The 21508-nt window shown below is 41.1% G+C and overlaps 1 protein-coding gene across 1 annotated transcript; it reads right to left on the bottom strand.

Annotated features, from left to right (window-relative positions):
• Positions 1-12282: 12282 nt before the first annotated feature.
• On the bottom strand, positions 12283-17664 carry LOC103698168 (small ribosomal subunit protein eS8-like). Its single transcript, XM_008780158.5, has 5 exons — positions 17537-17664; positions 17360-17432; positions 16222-16558; positions 12699-12868; positions 12283-12564 (listed from the first exon to the last, which is right to left on the bottom strand). The coding sequence occupies exons 1-5, from the start codon at positions 17538-17540 to the stop codon at positions 12480-12482; spliced, it is 669 nt and encodes a 222-aa protein (XP_008778380.1). The 5' UTR covers positions 17541-17664; the 3' UTR covers positions 12283-12479.
• Between the last annotated feature and the right edge of the window lie 3844 nt (positions 17665-21508).

Raw genomic sequence — 21508 nt, 5'->3', positions numbered from 1 at the left:
ACGGGTTGTCTGAACGAAATCGTCAAATGGTTGATGCTTCTTGCGGAGGAACTTTCATGCTTAAGAGTGAGCATGAGGCATGGCAGTTGTTTGAAAACCTCAATGAAAATTCCCTCCACCATGCCTCCTCTGCTCGTCGAGCACCTCCGAGTTCTCAAAGAAAAGGAACCATATATGAAGTTAGCCAGTCCATAGGTCTATCTGACAAATTAGATGCTCTATCCTGCAAGTTGGACCAGCTAATGTCTAGAGAACAGCTTTCAAACTTTCCCCAAACACAAGATTGTGCTCTTTGTTCTAGCCCATCTCATCCTATTCATGAATGCCCTTCGGCAGCTCAATTCCCTGAATTTGTGCAAGAACAAGTTAATGCTGCCCAAGCACAGTCCCGACCGGGTAATGATCCGTATTCTAACACTTATAACCCAGGGTGGCGCAACCATCCAAATTTCTCTTGGAAGCAGCAGACTTCCAATACCTCCCAGCCGTATTCCCAAAACTTCCAACCATTCCAGAATGTTCATCTGAACCATCCTCCGACTCACTATTCACAATTTCAACATGTCCCTCCTCCAGCACCCCAAAGAGATACGGCTTTTGAGCAAAAAGTTTTGACTGCCCTTCAAGGACTCGAAGCCAATACACAATTGTTGCACTCCCACACCCAGTCTATTGCTAAATTAGAAACCCAGCTAGGGCAGCTAGCGAGTGCACTAAATAAAAGAGAGGAAGGCAAGCTTCCAAGCCAACCAGTGAGTAACCCGAGAGGGCAGTACATAGCTCAAGAGACTCACCCGAATGATGTTCACCATGAACAAGCCAATGCCATGACAACCTTAAGAAGCGGACGCGTAGTAGACAATAAGGTTGGAGAAAAAGAACATAAGAAAAATGAAGATAAGAGTATGACTATGCCTAAAGAGATCCCAAACTCCTCTATGTCACCATCAAACCCAGTATCGACCACATCTTTTTCACCGAAGGCTCCTTTCCCTCAGTGTCTAAATGCACCTTCTTCCTTTAGCAAGAAAGGAACTTCGTTGGAAGAAATAATGGAGGTATTCAAACAAGTCAAAATCAATCTCCCTCTCCTTGATGCCATAAAACAAGTTCCATTGTATGCCAAATTTCTCAAAGACCTTTGTACCCAGAAACGAAAATCTAGGACACATGTGCCTAAAAAGGTCTTCCTAACTGAACAAGTGAGCTCCATCCTCCAACACAAAACCCCTCCTAAATTCAAGGATCCTGGTGCACCTACCATCTCTTGTGTGGTAGGAGACAATTCGATTGATCGTGCACTATTAGATTTAGGGGCAAGTGTTAACCTCCTTCCTTATTCAGTCTACGAGAAGTTCGGATTAGGTGAATTAAAGCCTACTTCGGTGTCCCTGCAATTGGCTGATCGATCTGTTAAAATACCACGAGGAACAATTGAAGATGTCCTAGTCAAGATAGATAAATTTTATTTTTCAGTTGATTTCATCGTCCTTGATATGAAACCTGTGCCGAACCTTAAGAAACAGATCCCTATGATTCTTGGTCGTCCCTTCTTAGCTACAGCCAATGCATGTATTAACTGTAGAACTGGGGTGATGGATATATCCTTTGGGAACATGAAAGTCAAACTAAATGTATTCCATGCCTCTGATCAACCTGCAAGGGAAGATGAGTGCTTCCTAGTAGACAAAATGGACGATCTTGTAGAAGAAGCCCTTCCCTACATTCTGGCAGATGACCCTTTGGAAGCATGTTTAGCCCATTTTGACATTGATAATTTTAATTTAAACAAGGCCATAGAAGAAGTCAATGTCCTACTTGACAATCCGTCTCCAACAAATTCTCATCCTTGGCATATCTGATATGAACCTCTTCCTACCCTTTCTAGTATGCCATAGTGCCCTTCCATCGAGTTCCCTCCCAAACTTGAGTTAAAACCACTTCCGGTAACCCTTAAGTATGCTTTTCTAGGACCCAAAGATACTCTATCTGTAATCATCACAGCTGACCTGTCGGACAAACAGGAAAGTCAACTTTTAAGTGTGCTAGGGGAACACAAACATGCAATTGGAAGGTCCGTAACGGATCTGAAGGGGATTGACCCATCCATTTGCATGCATCGCATTCACCTAGAAGAAGATGCAAAACCAACCCATGAAATGCAAAGGAGACTCAACCCTAACATGAAAGAGGTGGTCAAGAAAGAAGTAGTAAAGTTGCTAGATGCCAGAATCATTTACCCTATCTCTGATAGCAACTGGGTGAGTCCGACTCAAGTAGTACCAAAGAAGTCGGGCATTACTGTGGTTGAAAATGCAGAAGGGGAGTTGATGCCCACACGCACGACCACTAGCTGGCGTGTTTGCATTGACTACAGGAAGTTAAACTCCATGACTAGGAAGGACCATTTTTCTTGGCCCTTTATTGACCAAATATTGGAAAGGCTAGCCGGTCAGGATTTCTACTGTTTCTTAGATGGTTATTCTGGGTAAACCAAGTAGCCGTGTATCCTGATGATCAAAAGAAAACCACTTTCACATGTCCATTTGGGACATTTGCGTATAGAAGAATGCCATTTGGACTCTGCAATGCACCCGCGACATTTCAACGATGCATGATGGCAATTTTTTCTGACATGGTAGAAAAATTTCTGAAAGTATTTATGGATGATTTTTTAGTTTTTGGCCCCTCATTCGATGATTATCTCAGTAATTTAGCCCTGGTTCTGAAAAGATGTAAGGAGACCAATCTAGTGCTGAGTTGGAAAAAGAGCCATTTCATAGTTCAAGAGGGTATAGTCTTGGGACACATTGTGTCCAAAAGGGGTATTGAGGTAGATAAAGCAAAAGTTGATCTTATTTCTAATCTTCCTCTACCCAAATCTGTGAAACAAATCCGTTCTTTTCTAGGCCATGCTGGTTTTTACCGTCGCTTCATTAAAGACTTCAGCAAAATCTCCAAGCCCTTGTGCAATCTCCTTCCCAAGGATACACCCTTTGTCTTTGATGAAGTATGTAAAGAGGCCTTTGAAAAACTCCGATCTAAGTTGTCTACAGCACCTGTCATACAACCTCCCAATTGGACCCTTCCATTTGAACTTATGTGTGATGCTTCTGACTATGCCATTGGGGCGGTTTTAGGGCAACGACTAAATAAGTTACCTCATGTCATCTACTATGCTAGTAAGACACTATCAGATGCGCAATTGATCTACACCACTGCTGAGAAAGAATTACTAGCTGTAGTGTTTGCCTTGGACAAGTTTTGATCCTATCTCTTATGATCCAAGGTTATTGTATTCACTGATCATTCTGCTCTTCGGTACCTCCTTTCAAAGAAGGACACCAAGCCTCGTCTAATTCGATGGATCCTGTTGTTACAGGAATTTAATCAAGAAATTCGTGATAAGAAAGGCACCACAAATGTTGTAGCAGACCACTTGTCTAGAATCCTTCTCAAGCCTTCTCATAGCACTTCCCCACTTCATGATTCTTTTCCAGATGAACAATTGTTTGAAGTGCAACAAGAAAAAACACCATGGTTTGCCAACATAGTAAACTATCTTGCCATAGGATAAATTCCCGATCATTGGTCCAAGCAGGACAAGGATCGATTCTTTTCGCAAGTTAAGTTCTACTTTTGGGATGACCCCGATCTGTTCAAGTACTGTCCTGATCAAGTAATCCGTCGATGTGTGCCTGAATGTGAATTTCAGAGTATTCTTGATTTTTGTCATACTCAAGCCTGCGGAGGACATTTTGGGGGTAGAAAAACTGCAGCTAAAGTCCTACAAAGTGGATCTATTGGCCCTCCTTGTTCAAAGATGCTCACATTTTTTGTCGGACTTATGAGCAATGCCAGCAAATGGGTACAATTACCCGTAGAGATATGATGCCACTCAACCCCATTTTAATTATAGAAATTTTTGATGTTTGGGGTATTGACTTCATGGGTCCCTTCCCGCGTTCTTTTGGTTTTAAGTACATTCTTGTCGAGGTAGATTATGTCTCGAAGTGGATAGAAGCTGTTGCTACTAGGACTAATGATCATAAGGTTGTGGTTAAGTTCTTACAAACAAACATATTTAGTCACTTTGGCACACCCCGAGCTATCATTAGTGATGGGGGATCACATTTCTGCAACCGGTCTTTTGAGGCTTTGATTTGCAAGTATTCAATCACCCACAAAGTTGCCACCCCGTACCATCCCCAAACAAGCGGGCAAGTTGAAGTTTCCAATAGGGAGATAAAACATATCTTAGAGAAAACAATATACCCTGATAGAAAAGATTGGTCTCAAAGGTTAAACGATTCTCTCTAGGCTTATCGTACTGCCTATAAAGACTCCTATTGGCATGTCTTCCTATCGACTGATTTTTGGTAAAGCTTGTCACTTACCTGTAGAACTTGAGCATAGAGCTTTTTGGGCCATTAAAAAGTTTAACTTTGATATGGCAGCAGCTGGTTCTAACCGAAAACTTCAACTGAACGAGCTTGAAGAGTTACACAATGAGGCGTATGAAAATGCCAAAATATACAAGGCAAGGACTAAGGCTTTTCATGACAAATCCATTAACCGTAAGTCTTTCGAGCCTAATCAAAAGGTTTGGCTATTCAATTCTAAATTGCGTCTCTTCCCTGGTAAACTTCACTCTAGGTGGGATGGTCCCTTTTTAGTTAGGAAGGTTTTTCCTCATGGTGCGATAGAAATTCAAGACATCAATGATGGTCGTATCCTGAACGTCAATGGTCAAAGATTGAAACCTTACATAGAGTGTGTTGCAGATGGACAGTTGATTGAATCCCTTGATTTGATGGATCCTATTTATCGAGATAATTAAGGATATACTGCGTCTGGCTGAAGACATTAAACTTAGCGCTTGTTGGAAGGCAACCCAATTCTCATAGGTTATTTTTGCACATTTTTTTATCGCATTTTTTTCAGGAGTCCTCATATTACTGATGCAACTAAGGTGAAATGCTTCTATCCTCCATATGCATCATATTTTCGTCCAAAATAAAATAGAATAAAATAATAATCTTTTTATGCAAAAAAAATAATAAAAAATATATATATAATATAATATTTTAAAAAAAACACATTGAGGACAATGTCTGATCTAGGTTGGGGGGTATAAGATTCAAAAATTTTTACAAAATTTTTAACATTTTCACATTTTTGAATAAGTATCTCAAAAAAAAAACCTAATTTCTATGCCTTAGTGCTGAAATGATAAATACATAAAGTATATAAAATCTAAAAAACCCAATGATTAGTCAGTAATAAGACAATTTGAGTTCTTTTTATTAAAAGTTCTTTTAGTGAGTTGTAAGATAATTTTTACTTTGGAATTTCACAATACACATGGCCTGCACTTCTAAGGATTAGGTTCAACATTATGTTGTTAAGTCTGGTAGCAACCTTGAGTCCTAATGAATCATTCCTATCTAATTCACTATTATCCTATATTTATTTTAAAAAAAAGAAAAAAAAAAGATTGAATTTAGTCAGGTACATCGAAAAGGGCTACCTATTGTCAAAGGTCAGCGGGCTTGTGATGATGAACCCGAGCATAGGTCCGTAGGGGAGTCTTGATGCCCAACACCTTATGCCATCTAGTATGGGAGTGTTGACTGAATGCTCGCTACACGGAGAAATCATTATAAGAGTAAAAGTGCATAATTTATTTATAAATACAAAATAAATAAAAAAAAGAAGAAGAAAAAAAAGAGAAAATAATATTGACCTTGAAAAAGATGATAGTGTGAAAGCCGTCGTTGTAAAAATTCGAGTAAGCTGGAATATTATAGATAAAGTCATAAGGTATTAAAGTAAACATCCACAACTCTCGAAATCCTGCAAGATAGGATGATTTTGAATCAGTGATTAGGTCTTATTGACCAATGCTTGGAAACTACTAGCTTTAGCAGTATTTTGGAGGATCTAAAGCCTTAGCTTGTGTACGGTCCAAATATCACCGAGCACCCGAGTATAAATAAGCCTTACAACACCCTAACGGAAACTTAATGACCTCAACTTGAATTGCATTTTGACCTAGCCTTTGAGTTGACTTAGTAATTAAAACTTTGTGTGCTTTTGAAATTATTGGCACTTATGCATTTGAAATCAGATTTTATAAAACAATAAAATAAATTCTCTGGGTAGAGACAGCAGTTTGTGGGTATCTGAGCCGGAAACCCTCACGAGACAAAACTCGTCCACTAGGGCCACCTAGGGGTTTAAAGCCTTATTGCATATAGTAAATGCAATCGCGATTCCTGCGAAAGTGAGTTAGTTTTTTTTTATTTATTTTGCTTGAGGACTAGCAAAATGTAGGTTAGGAGGTGTGATAAGTGCTAAATAATGCATAAATTAATATCTTATTCATAGCACTTATCATTATTTTAATTCACATATTTTATAAATTCAACTAAAAAAATTGTGTTACCTTCATCATTGCATTTTAATAAATTATTAAAGGTAATTCGAGTTTTACTTATTGATTAAACCTAATGAATGCAGGTCAAGTTAAACTTATTTGGGATGATCCCTGAACCCAAATCGCATGCAGCCCCGCAAATCAAGACCCTCTCAAATTCATCCCAATTTTCTTGTTTCTTTCCCATATTTGGCTCAACAAAACTTGCCTGCGTCACATCTTAGTCATCTATCTTCCCAGCCAAACCAAATTAGAATCTTCAAACAAGCTATGCTATCATGCAAATCCCCCTTCATTCCATCTCATCTTGTTCCGAGTCCATCCCACACTCCAGCCTTCATTCGGACCCACAACGGAACCAAGGAACAGAGCCACAAATCATCTTCTTCTTCCGTGATAAGTCCCAGTATCCCACAACGAATGGATCTCCCGACCAAGGAATAAAGCCGTTTGCCCCACCTAGCATTCTTATCCTCTTCGGATTCTTCTCATTTGTGATGGCCTCCCTCCCAGTCGGATGAGCATCCAGCTCCCTCCACATCCACTCGCATTCAACCATTCCGTTTCTCCCTCCCGTTCGGAACCAAGTCCCAGATTTCACGGCATCTAAACATCTTCGAAACAGAGTATCTTCCGGCTAAACTTCATCCCAAACATCTGCCAGCCATCCCGATCCACGGGATAAGTTCAAATCATCATCCACATCCTCCTGTGTCCAGCTCTCACCAACGGATTGCTCACAGCCTCCTTCATCCATGGGATAAGCTGCAATCCAGCTAAAGCCTCATCCATTCTGGGATCCGCTGCATAAGAAGTCTTGCTTCAAAGCTCCTTCAACGGTAATCCTTATCCCCTGCTTCAGCGGAACAGAGGCCGAGTCCTCCCTTATCCACGGATTCATCCCAACACCTTCTGTCGCCTGTTCTTCCTTCACAAATCCGAACCAAATGCATAGCATCCACCGATCCCAGTTCCTCCCAACCGAACTCCTAGATTTCCTATCCTCTCGTTCCAGATCAACCCCATTCAACTGTGCCCGTGGAACATCCCCTGTTTTCCAACCGTGAACAGCATCCTCAACGTCCCAGCTATCTTCCGTTCCCAACATCTTCATCTCCGCGTCATCACAGATTATCCCACGTTCCATTCTTTCTTCCCCTGCTTTAAAACAAAATCCCCTGCATCTCGGATTACATCCTTATTTCGTAACTTCATCTACATCATCCCCTGTTACGTGTATCTCCCGTTCATGTTCATCCTTCTCCCCCCACCGGGGGGCATTCCCTCTTCCCCCACCGGGGGCTGCTCCCATCATCTCTCGGAGGCCAAATCCCACGGAAAGAAGAAGAAGTAAAGGGAGAGATAATAGTTTGGGATATTCTGGGAATTACTTCCCAAAAAAGAGAGAGAGAGAAGAAATGAAATGATAAGAGGGGATTCGCCGAAGGAAGAGAAAGAAGAAATGGGAGCCCGCTGCTATGCCACTGCTGCTGTCACCCACGACTTCATGAAAGGCTGATCTCCTCTCCAGGGCTAGATGCAGCCCTAACAAAGGAACACGGGTTTTAGATTTTATTTTATATTCTTGGAGTTGTATGAACTTATTGTTTTTAATGAATATCTTCTTTTATTTCATGTTTAATTTCTGTGATTTTAAATGTAAAGTTTATATAACTGTTCTTAATGATCACTAAGTAAATATAAGATAGTCCATGCTTAAGCAAGATGCGGTGTGCTACCACCTTAGATTAGGGTAGACATTTCATGCCAACTGAAGATGGATTATTCCCAAATTGCTTTTGTGAATTTCTATTTAAATGCTTATTAGGCTTGTAGCCAATTTGCATGTTAATTTAAGAATAAATTAAAATACAATTAATCCTTGTTCCGATGTTAGTGGTGAATTCCGTGCCCTAGGTTCCCTAAACTGATATTCTTTTGATTGCATTTTCTTTTATTAAATTTCTTAATTTATTTTTCTTCACAAACTTTTTCTTTTAAATATTTTTTTTAAGAAAACAACTGTACCCCAATCCCTGTGGATCGATACCCGTAATCACTATCCTACTAGATACGTGCTATTGCGTGGTCTTTAAAATTGACTATCAGGTAGATCAAGGCTTACCTCGGCTCCAGCAGGCTCTTTGACCCCGATTTTCGGTAGGCACAAGAACAAAGAGCTGTGGACTCAAAGGGAGAAAAGAGGGACAAAGAGAGAGAGAGAGAGGATGAGGAGCGTTGTTCGGTGGTGGAGGATCGTGAAGGAGAGTGGGTTCCGATTTATAGAAGAGAAATAGGGTTCTGGTGAACCTAGATCTTAGATTCCTAGTCGCAGTCTTAAGAACGAAGATGAAAGAAAGACTCCAATGGGAGTCTTCTACCCATCTTATGCGAGGCATGTGCGGGTCGACCAACCGGTCGCAGATGGGCGAGGCCAGTCAAGTGGACCAGGCTAGATCGGGCCATCTCACAGTAGGATTGGGTTGGATTTCTAATTAGATTCATGGATTAGGTAGCATATTTGGGTGTAACTTATATTAATCCAACATTCCTAAAGTCCAAATCCCCTGGAAGGTGGAAAAAGAACTTCCATAGGTCTTTTCTTTCCTCGTCGCAGACTAACAGACTCACAGGTTGCGATATAGACTTGGACTCAGGCAAGTTTATAGAAGGCTGTGGGTTAGGCAGGCTAACTGACTCGATTCCTGCAGGAATATCCAGATAGGCTCTTAGTAGTCAAAAAAATTGAAGTCCCGTCCAGCAACTCCCTCCAATCTGAGGTCAGGTCGTGTTTATCCATAGAATGAGTCCATTTTATCCCAATCAAACCAAAAGCATCGTTACTAAATCTTCAAATATTTATTATTATAAAGTGACAATTTGAACTGGCACTACCTGCTTGCAACCTAACGGAAACTTGTATTACCCGCTCCCTAAGACGCATTCATCCTGTACTGCATTTCATAACCGTCTGGCCTTGTTTGCCACCACAAAAATCTCCCTCCAGATAATCTCCACAATCGCTTGTCCTCACTCTCCACGCTCCCAACTCTCCACTGTTCTCCTACGTAAACAACCCCCTTTCTACCCCTTCATCAGCCCATGGCATCAATCCAATCCTCCTCTCGCCTTCTCCCCCTCTTCTCCTTTATTGTCTTCCTTACAACCATCGTCACCTCTCCGATCCTGTCCTTGAAGCTTGGAGGCCAAGGCCAGGTCAGGGCCAGACGGACATAAAGGATGCGGCGGCTAATAAAGAGGTGCAGTCTTTGGGTTGCTTCGCGGTTGAGGAGTAGAACCACCATGGCTCCTTTCTGTCTATCAACACCCCACAGCAGCTCTCCTCCTAGGTGGGTGGCCACTTATTTAATCTACTGTCATGGATTTTATATAATTCGATTTATTTGAAGAAATGAATACTAATATTCTTGTTTGGAATTTCATCATCCAAAAATATTTACTGAAAGTAGGATTTAATCTGGGAATTATGGATCATTGGCCGTGTCATATCAATCTTCGAAATTTCAGACATAATGAGCATGGCAGTCATATATATGGTTATTTAGTGGAAAAAAACTTTATTCTTATGCATAATTAGGTCTTAGTGTTTCCATAAAATTTTAACTATCCTGATATATTAGATTTTTTTTTTTTGAAATATAGCTGAATAGACAATATATGCTTGCCTCTGAAGCTTATTCCTTGTTTTTGCACCTTTTAGACCAATAAATTTTTTTTGCTGCTCATGTACTGTTTTTTCTTCAATTTCTGAGTTTTGACAAAGACTGCAAGTCCGTTAGAAATATTAGTTTGAGGCATTCAGAGGAAGCGATCATATCCAACACCTTTAATTAATAACATAAAGAAGAGTTTCTTTGGAGAGTTTTGGGGGTGAAGCTTTTAAGTCTAGGACGTCTTAAATTTTTGACATAATACGCCAAGTGTGACAAGCCAACTCTTTCCTGAGCCTCAATGTCTTCATAATTTGGAATAGCAAGGAGAGACAATAGAAGAGTTGAATATTTAGGGCATGGTATCTTAGTGTATGAGTACAAAAAATAGTAACAGTTCATGAAATCGCTGGTTACTTTGATAAACCTTTTAATTATATCAATTCAGGACTTGATAAAAGATGCATGATTTGTAAAGTGAGCAGGATGGTTACTCAGTGAAGAATAAAGAAAAGCACTTGAGATTAACATTATATGGGCATGTTTTATACATATCTTTTTAATTGGACATAATCTTAATCTCATGATTTTAATAATACACATACATATAAGCTAGTAGTAGTAGAAAACGAGTTACGTGCCGCTGCGGTGGCAGGCTCTTAGCTATGCCCATACTTGTAATTTCTCTATTTTCATCTTATCTAGCTATGTTCAATCTGCTATGTTGTATTTTCTCATCCCATTTTTATTTTCTACATTTTGTCCATGCATTTTCCTTTTCCGGCTATTAACCGTAAAATTAAATGTTTGAGCCATTCTTTTGGCATTTATTATCTATTTATGTAAATTTTATTTTTTATTAAAATAAAATAATACATGCATCATACGTGCTACATTCCAATTCTAATATTCTATAATGTCAACTCCAGCAATGTGCCCATAAGACTGACTATAATTCCCACGTTTCTCCAACCTATTTTTAGCTCTCCCCAATTTTCTCATTGTTTATACGACATCTTATTAAAAATGACATGCGGAAGATATATGCTTAATTAGCTACTTGGTAGGGTCCAAACACAATAGATATAATGGGTTTCTAATGAATACCTAATGGAGGCTAGGCCTGAAGTAATAAACATTATATAAAAGCTGGCAGAATTGCCCAGAAAGTATTATGGTAAAGACCGAATAGACAAACAATTAGGGTCTATTATTATGGGAGGAAACTGAATAAAGGCTAGTAACGAATTAAGATTGGATAAATATAATTATCTAGCTGAAACGAATATGAGTAGTGAAAGGGCAACTATTATCAACTACCGAGAATGAAGGCTAGACATGGGTAACAAACATCAAAGTAGACAGTTACTTATAGTTTATCATTACTATAAATATATAGATCTGTGCTCTATAGGAGACATTTCGATTCCTAATATATCAATCAATTATATTTTATTTTTATTTTGTCTTTGTATTAACTTTACTTGCAGAAATGAGACTGACTCATGTTCCAACCATATGGTTGAAAAAAGTCCTATTTTGATTCCACTTACAAAGAGAAATGATAATATGTCCTAATCTTCCAAAACCCAAACCCGACTTTCCCTTAATATTCCTTCATCAAAAAACAAAAAAACTCTCTTAATATTCAAATCCATTTTAATTTTAATTCAAATTCTAATCACAACCAAATACTTTAAAAAATGCTCATTCCGAAACCAAACACACCTTTGGAGCAAGGTTAAATCTCTCTTACCGTAGCTCAAGCTATACCCTACCTATTGCCTAGCAATGCAACCTAAAGAGAGGAGGTGATTTGAGTTATAAAAACTTAACAAGCTTGCTAAGCTTGATCTTCAAGTCTGGCTCTAGCTTATTTCAATCAACTTAACTTCAATCAAACTAGAAGCAGTTCAACCTTGCATCAAGCTTAAATTAAATTTGATCATATGGTAACAAAAACTATGCAGCTGTTCCTCCAACCAGACGCATAAAATCAGTCTTTTTCAGGGAAAACACTAATAAATTCAAAAGTTAATAATAGAAAATTTCTCATTTGCTGCCGGATCAAAATGAATCTCGAATTTCTTTTTTCATGCACATAAACTGCAAGCTTCAATCATCCCCCACATCCTCCCGCAATAAATTCAATATCTTTAATCAAAGTTCGCATTTTAAAGTCAGACCAACGTGCTATTGAATGCTCTGATTGGGAAATATATAATGATTAACAGTAGCAATAAATTGTTCTCATCTCTAGCAGCTAAAATGCATGTCAACATTTCAAAGGACCCATCAATTGTTCTCAGTCTACATTAATTCAAACGAGTAAATAAAACTGAAGAACCAAGCAACTTAACAAAGTCCACTCAAGCAGCACCTGCACCACCCTTGCCCTTCTTCCTTTGGATCTTCTTCATGTAGAACTCCAGCTCCTTCCCTTCCAATATGTATCTGCAATAAACAACCAAAGGAATGAGAAAAATTAAACAAGGCCCCAACCAAGCCAAGCATCCATAGACCAAACAGTAGAAGGGGAAATGTCTTTTTCATAGCCCTCTAAAATGTTCAAACAAGTTTCAGCTAACCCATCAGCTCTGCCACACTGGCCGGGACGGGATGAGATACAAGCCAACAATCTCCCGCTGCCAAATTGTTCCTCAATGTGGGGATCAAGTTTACGGCCCTGCTGACGCTTATCCAGCTTCCTGAGTACGTGGTTGCTCTTCTTTGCTTCTTCGGTCGCACCTTCGCCCTCCTGCCCCGGCACCCGTCATGAATGCATAAAAGTCCAGTGTTAACCATTGGAATAAAGTAAATCACTTAGTTGGACACTACAGTTAAAATGATTTCCAGATTTAGAACATACAACAATATAAACAGTGAAATCACTGCCAAAATACATAGATTTCAAATCAAGCATGCCAAAAAACTATAATACTGAGGAGGTCAACATGCTATTCAAACTGTATTTGGTTAAATACATGCTAAAGTAAATTTTTTGCAGCATTTGAATTCTAAACAAGCAATAAGGCAACTACTTAAAAGGTTGTTCATGATTAGAAAACTCCCCCATATAGCAGTAGTGAAGCACAAAATGGTTCAAGCAAACAGCAAAGACTGGCATCCTAGTCCTCCACATCTGTCATGAAAACCTGGACGATACATGACTCGCACAACTGCTTCAGAAACATATACAAAATTAAGCCCAATACTATAACAGTATCTGTAATGTGAGGGGTTGGCAAACTGACAGATGACAAACCCATGCAAGTTACATGGCTGACTAGATGTGAGTGGGAACTTTTAGTTATACAGGACATAATTCCATATTAGCAATAGTCATAAAATATGCAAGCCCAACTCCACCAGCATGCATCTAACAAGCATTGCCCCAGATTCAAGCATTACAGAAAAAAGAACAGAAAGCAACAAAATAGCTAAACAGGATGTGCTGCACACCACACGCAAGACCACCACACCAGTTAGCTTTACATAACATTTAAGGTATCTGCTATATGATGCTATGTCATAAAGTACGAAACATAAATGAAAGAGCAAGAAAATAAGTTGACAAAAATTGGAAAACCAATTGTATCCAAAATGAAAGACTCAAGCTGATATACTTGATTACTTGATCCTTCTTAATCTCGAATGAAGTCGTTGAAAAATTGTGCGCTGCTGATTTTGAAATTACCAACAAACATGCTCCTTTTCTGGTCTAATTGACATTGCTTGTCAATTTTCCATTATGAATATGTTAACCATCAAAATGATATTTGTAGTTTCAAGTCTCATCCTAGGAAACTTATTTCAAATAATACATAATTCATGGCCAAACAAAAAAACGCAAGAATAACATCTATAAGTGATGCTTTACAAGAGAATCTCTCTTCTTCCTAAGAGAGTGTATTCTAAAGCCAGCTAAAATTCCAAATAATGATGCACAAAATAATACAGGTATACCATTTAACATCATTATTAAAACTCAAAAATGATTGTACTAGATTATCCTGTGTTGCGAATATCAACCAAATGGACAACAGGTAGTCCGAACTACAAACATGAGAAGAAGGAAGACGCTGCTCTTAGAAATCACCAGTGGAAAAGACTCAACCCATAACGACCTAAAGAAAGTTTTGCAGACAAAATTTAGGGTACAGGCAAAGTAGGCAGGTACCCAAAAATATTGTAGCTTTGCATTAAACAGAAACCCTATTATGAACTCCTCCCCATTGATGATATGCAATTACAACCAATAAATTCTCTAAATACCACAGAATCCACATTTAGGATCAACAAGGCTAAAATCCTGTTGTTCGTACTTCTTCAAAGCAAAAAGATAATCCCTTAGCGACACAAGAAAGTAATTACAGGAGTTATGTTTATATATGTGGTCCAATACAGTTATCACGTAATATTCACATAATTTGAAAACTAATATACATATTCTAGTCCATGCCGTTAAGATATTAATTATGCTTTCTGATCAGTTGAATCAAAAACTTCCCACCTTTCGGATTCCAAATGTTGCACCCACACCTACAGCAAGTTCATATCCCTAACAAACTAGTTTTCAGGAAGAAGACAGAGGAATATGTACAAGCTAATAGATGCTTCCATGGTAAAAACAATGGATTCAAGAATAATTCAAATAGATGAGAGAATCAGAATTCAGGAAAAAGTGGAGAACTCAATGAAGCAAGGGAAGAACTCAAATAATCAAAAGATTCAAAGATAGATAATTGAAGAAGTACAGATATTCATTTTCGTGTAATCAGAAAAGTGGACAAGAAAGAGTCATTAAAAATAGCAAAAACACAAACATCCATGACATCTTGAATTTGCATCCATGAGCAATCCCTGATTAAGTCAAGAATAATCATAAATAAACCATAACATCTGTAGATATAAAATGTTCATGACCAATCCAATTACATAATACTAATTCAGAGGACTAAATATGGCATTGTGTGAGTTTAAAATTAGAAGGTTATTATTACTATGTGATCAAAATCTAGCCAATCAAAACAATTATCGTCAACATATCTAGGAGAACATGAGTATAAGTTTTCCTTCACGATGAATATTTGTTAACAATTACATCATTGTGTTTGTCAACCTAGGCATACTGAACTGTATTTTTTGAATAAAAAATCACAGGTAAACCAAAGAAAATCAACCTGCATCAACCAAATAAGGTACTCTATTGACAAGACATACTAGTTCCATACTCAAAGTTAGTAGCTCATAGTAAAGGAAACATTAAAACCTTTTGACCAAGGTATGCATAGCATGTGCAATAAAAGTTGTATCCACATCCCAATCCATTTAGTTCCATAAAAAAGCAAATGTCATTAATAAATATATAAATATATTCCAATTAAATAAATAGCAGAACTATTCTGTGTATTAAGCAAACATAGAATTATCATATGATAAATAATCTAATTAACCCAATTCTCAAAAGAAAATACCAGAAATGCACTCCACAGATAAGGTGACTAACCAAAATAACACATATGGCTTATCAAAGAACAAATGATCCACCATACCTAATCCCAAAAGGAAAAGACCAGAAATGCAGTACACATATAAGGGCATTAACAAAAATTACATCACATAGCTTAACACAGCTAAATTAAAAAATGGCTTAGAGAACCACTAAATGCAATTCTACTCAAAATGGCAGATCCCAATCTGATGGATGCACACCATTCTTCCACTTGAAAGACTAAATACCTACAAATCCACATGCCTCCTTGAAATCTGAGATTATCACTGGTTTTGATGCAGGACACATCCGCATTTCATGAGCTAGCAAGACATAGGAAAGAAGAGTTGCATACCCAAACAGTAATCATATCGGACCATCAAATCACAATATAACAAACAAAATTTCCAATACTGCATAACTTCCCAATCTATGTAGTGGCCCATAATAAGTAATGAAGATATACAACTAAGTGCAAGAAAATGGATTAAACTGAAAGCTACCAACCAAAATCCTCATAGCATAAATCATGAATACAGAAAGCAAACCCAAATTTAATTAGAAGAACCCCACAAACATCAGTCAAAAAGAAAGATACAACAGCAAGGGAATGCTACCTCTGTTGCTTCCTTCTTGGTACCAGCCGGGGCCTTCTTCTTCCTACCAATCTCAACACCATAGTGCTGGAGGTACCATTGCTTGAAGGGGGCAGCATCAACCTGGACAATGGCACTCTTCACCAGGGTCTGTGTCCTCACAAGCTCATTGTTTGAGGCATTGTACACAACATCAAGGATACGAGTCTTTCGGGTTAGAGCCTCACTTCCCCAAGAGTAATTGCCAGTATCCAAACGGAGGGCCCTCCATTTCACATTTCCTCCACGAACACGAACCCTCCTGACAGTTTTGTTACTAGAAAGCTTTGTGTTTGCCGGCTGGCGGCCCAACTCATACCTTCAAGGCAAGATAAAACCAAGATAAAACACATGGAAAACATATTTCCATGAAAATTAACGACAAATCAAAAGAAAAAAAGGTTTTGAGTGGAAATCATATCTAGAAAAAAAGACTAACCTAAAACCACACGAGACGAAGTGTCTCAGAGAAGATTCACTTCGGGAAAAAAAAGGATTTTCACATAAGATGGAACAACATGAAAAAAACATTCCCTGGCCCATCTCATACGTTTCAAGAGATTAAATCGACAAAAAGCCACATGAACAAAAATAATTTTTCATGAAAATTAATGACAAATCAACAAAATTTCTAATAGAAAACCAACATAGACCAAAAAAATAAACTTTAATCACATTAAACTCGCGAAGTTAGCAAAGAGAAGAAACATAAAAAAAATAAAAAAATATAAATAACTGATGATTTCACAAAAAAATGAGAGACATTGGATTAAACTGCAATAGACATTCATTCTCCAAGTAAATGAGAATCTCAATATCAAGAAACTTTAGTGATTTAATAAGCAAGAGCGACGGGTGACACATTAATCAGAGGAAGGTTGCAGAGTAAAATTTACTTCCAAAAAATTGATCTTTAAACAAAAACCGATGACAAATCCAACTAAACTGGAAAAATAATTTGTTTACAAGTAAATAACAATCCAACAATCGAAATAGACAAGCGAAAGAGAGAGAAGCAAAAAATATGTCAGTAGATTCATGGATAAGCTGTAAACAAATCGATTGGGAAGGGGAAGCACATCAGATCAAGCGTTCTCAAAGAAACTAAAAAGGGGCTTACTTTCTCTTCTTCCTCCAGGCCTTCTTCTTCCCTCCCGTTGCGCGCCTCTTGTGCATGGAGTCTCGCGAGATACCTGTGAGAAGAAGGAGAACGCCATGGCCATGAACTCCGGAGGAATCGAAGAGATCGAAGGGTTAATTTCATTGCAGAGGAGACGAGTCGAGGCTTTAATCTTACCCATATTGGCGGAGGCGCAAAGGAACCCTCTCTCTCTCTCGGACTTCTCCGCCGCTCGCTCTCCCTCGCTCCTCTCCCCTCAGAGGCCCCGTTACATTGAAACCCTAGCTATTTATTCGAGACGCCTTAATAGGGGACAGTGCTTGCTTTGGCTCGCATATAGAATTCTATGCGAGTGATAGGATCTGCCGTCCGCGAGGCAAAGCGACGTGTAGATATGACGAACATATGAATGGATAGGATCTTTCTCGTGGGGATTTTGACGGCAGATCTAAATTTCTCGTATGGATTGTTTTGCACGAAGATGACTAGAGATTTTTCTACAGGGACTTGTAATTTGCAATCCAGGGTTTACAGAACGCAATATTCGAGCATATAACTGAATTTATGATCCACTAAACTAGACCGGGAAATGGGTCGAGTTAGGTTGGGTTGGATCGGGACAAGCAAATAGATAAGGAAAAAAAAAAAAAAACAGCCCACACCTATCCATCTATAATTAGATAAGAAAATATTAATTATAAGAAGCCATTTTATTTTACATAAATCCATGTCTATTGATTAATCCATTTAAATTTATATTCATCAATCATGTATAATTAAAATTAAAACATAACATGCATAAAATGATCACAAGAAAAAAAAATAACTTCGAAAATATCATTGCAAAACTTTAAAAGCTTACAATATATGAGTTATAAATTTGTTTACGCCATATCTTTGTGGTGGAGCTCCCAAAGACCAATTTGATGATAGGCATGTGGCGGTGCCAAAAATTGAACAATATTGAAAGACCCTTCAAAAGTGTACCAATAGAAAGCCCTTACGTCAATAATGAAAGTAGCCCCAGCATTCAAGTCAGCTCCGCTCGAAGGAACTGTTGACAGTAAAGCTTTTGGAAGTAAAGCTGTTGGAAGTAAAAATTTTTGAAGTAAAGCTTTTATCAAAAATTGTTTTTTGTTTGGTAATTATATTTTTAAAGTGTTGTGGCACTTTAACTTACGTTTGGTAAACAAACTCAGAAAGTATTTTTGTATGACAAAATTACCATGAAGGACACTGCATAGTATTATACAACAGAGCATAATAAAATGTAGCATATATTAATATATAAATATATGATATAGTATAATATTATTGTAATGTAATATAATATTATTATAATATAGTAATATAACATTGTATACTATAGCATAATAATTTAATATTGTTACGGGGGAACTTAGCCACCATGCCCCACGTGACCGGCACGCGCGCCCAGGAAGACTACGGCAGCCCCTTGATCCAGCGATCCGACCCCGAGTCGGACATCTTCGTCTCCGCAGCCCGACCCCGAGTCGGCTGCCCCTTGATCCAGCAATCCGACCCCGAGTCGGATATCTTCGTCTCCGCAGCCCGACCCCGAGTCGGCTGCCCCTTGATCCAGCAATCCGACCCCGAGTCGGACATCTTCGGCTCCGCAGCCCGACCCCGAGTCGGCAGCCCCTTGATCCAGCGATCCGACCCCGAGTCGGATATCTTCGTCTCCGCAGCCCGACCCTGAGTCGGACATCTCTCGATAACGACAGGCTATTCCCCAGAGGCACGCCGCAGCCTTCTGCTCCACTACTCCCTGCAACGGTTGTATCTGGCGCTGCTCCACGATCCCCTGTAACAGCCGTACAAGGCGGAGCTCCACTACGCCCTGTCATGGCCGTACCCAGCGCTGCCCCACGACGCCCTGTAACGGCCGTGTCAGTGGCAGCTCCATCGTGCCCCACGATGACGAACCCCCCTGAAAGACCCCCCAGCCTGGTATATATGCGGCTGGGGGAGGAGGAGGGGGGGTAAGCAAGAACTTCCAGTGCATTCTCTTACTTGCTACTATTATCTCTCCTTCTCCTCCAATCTCCTCTGACTTGATCGTCGGAGGGCCCCCACTACCCCAGTGGTGGTGCGAGGCTTGCTTGCAGGTTTCCCGGTGGAAGGTGGAGCGCAATCAACACCAACCAAGGCAACTCAAACGGAACCCCGTTCACACCGCTGTGCCAATCGTTCTCGGTTTGGACCACCAGCAACAGTTGGCGCTAGAAGGAGGGCCCCTCGGCTTGCGCCAGCCTTGGCCGACCAACGAGCGGAATTTCCCGAGGCTCGGCCCTCGGATGCCAGGCTAACCCGATGATCATCCCGGGAGCAGACTAGCCTGAAGCCCCGACCGGTCGCCTCGGCTTGCGCCAGCCTTGGCCGACCAACGAGCGGAATTTCCCGAGGCTCGACCCTCGGATGCCAGGCTAACCCGATGATCATCCCGGAAGCAGACTAGCCTGAAGCCCCGACCGGTCGCCTCGGCTTGCGCCAGCCTTGGCCGACCAACGAGCGGAATTTCCCGAGGCTCGGCCCTCGGATGCCAGGCTAACCCGATGATCATCCCGGGAGCAGACTAGCCTGAAGCCCCGACCGGTCGCCTCGGCTTGCGCCAGCCTTGGCCGACCAACGAGCGGAATTTCCCGAGGCTCGGCCCTCGGATGCCAGGCTAACCCAATGATCATCCCGGGAGCAGACTAGCCTGAAGCCCCGACCGGTCGCCTCGGCTTGCGCCAGCCTTGGCCGACCAACGAGCGGAATTTCCTGAGGCCTAACCCTCGGATGCCTGGCTTAGCGCCGGAAGAATTTCCTGAGGCCTAACCCTCGGATGCCCGGCTTAGCGCCGGAAGAAGTTCCTGAGGCCTAACCCTCGGATGCCTGGCCTAGTGCCGGAAGAATTTCCTGAGGCCTAACCCTCGGATGCCTGGCCTAGTGCCGGAAGAATTTCCTGAGGCCTAACCCTCGGATGCCCGGCTTAGCGCCGGAAGAAGTTCCTGAGGCCTAACCCTCGGATGCCTGGCCTAGTGCCGGAAGAATTTCCTGAGGCTTAACCCTCGGATGCCTGGCCTAGTGCCGGAAGAATTTCCTGAGGCCTAACCCTCGGATGCCCGGCTTAGCGCCGGAAGAATTTCCTGAGGCCTAACCCTCGGATGCCCGGCTTAGCGCCGGAAGAAGTTCCTGAGGCCTAACCCTCGGATGCCTGGCTTAGCGCCGGAAGAATTCCCTGAGGCCTAACCCTCAGATACCTGGCCTAGCACCCGAAGAATTTCAAGAGTCGGGAGTCAGCGAGACGCTACCAAGAGTTAAAAAGAAGAAGGACGAAAGTGAAATGAAGAAACTCTATTTGCATTAACTTTCATTGTTTCAGGGCCGAGACCCATACAACTTGGCAAAACGCCAACACACAAAGAAAAGAACAAAAATACAGAAGGTCAGCTTGGAGGAACCCCCGGGTCGGGAACGCCGGGCACGCCCGCAGGGGGTAGGGAGACGGTTGGAGAATCAGCAGGCAATGGCGCCGGAGGGGAGTCGAGAAGGGAGATCCCACTCAGGTCAATTTCGGGGTACTTAGCCGACACCCTTGCCAGGCCTTCCTCGAAGCCTAAGACAAAGGAGTCGGACCCCGCGTCCGACATGTCACGGACGAACTCGTCAGACTGACGATAGGCCTGTACCGCCTCCGACATATCACGGGTGAACTCGGCGGACTGACGATAAGCCTGTACCGCCTGACGCCCGATCTCCGCACTCTTCTCGGCCAGCGCCGCCTCTGCCCACTCCATAATCTGAGCCTTCGCCTCCAAGACCTTCGCCACAATCCGGTCATCCGCCTCGGAGGAGACCCTCAGCAGATCAGCCTGAGCCTCCTTGTGCTTCGCCTCGGCAGCAATGCGAGCAGCCTCAGCCTCCTCCAGGCGCGAATGAAGCTCCTGGTCGCTCGCGCGGAACTTCTCCAAGGCCGACTCCAATTCGCCCAGCTTGGCTTCAAGAGACCGGGTTCGGTTGCGGGCGTTGTCGGCTGACCGCTGGGCCTTCTCCCACCTCTCCCGGTAGTCGGCAGCCTTCCGGGACTGCTTCTCGGCCCGCTCCTCCGCCTTCTTGATCTCGCCCTCGAGACCCGAGGCAACC

Source organism: Phoenix dactylifera, chromosome 13, assembly GCF_051530095.1.
Source record: "Phoenix dactylifera cultivar Ajwa chromosome 13, Ajwa_hap1_PhDact_Kaust_v1.1, whole genome shotgun sequence".
Taxonomy (NCBI): Eukaryota; Viridiplantae; Streptophyta; class Magnoliopsida; order Arecales; family Arecaceae; genus Phoenix; species Phoenix dactylifera.
Note: the sequence above shows the minus strand (reverse complement) of the source record. Positions and strands in the feature narration are given on the sequence as shown.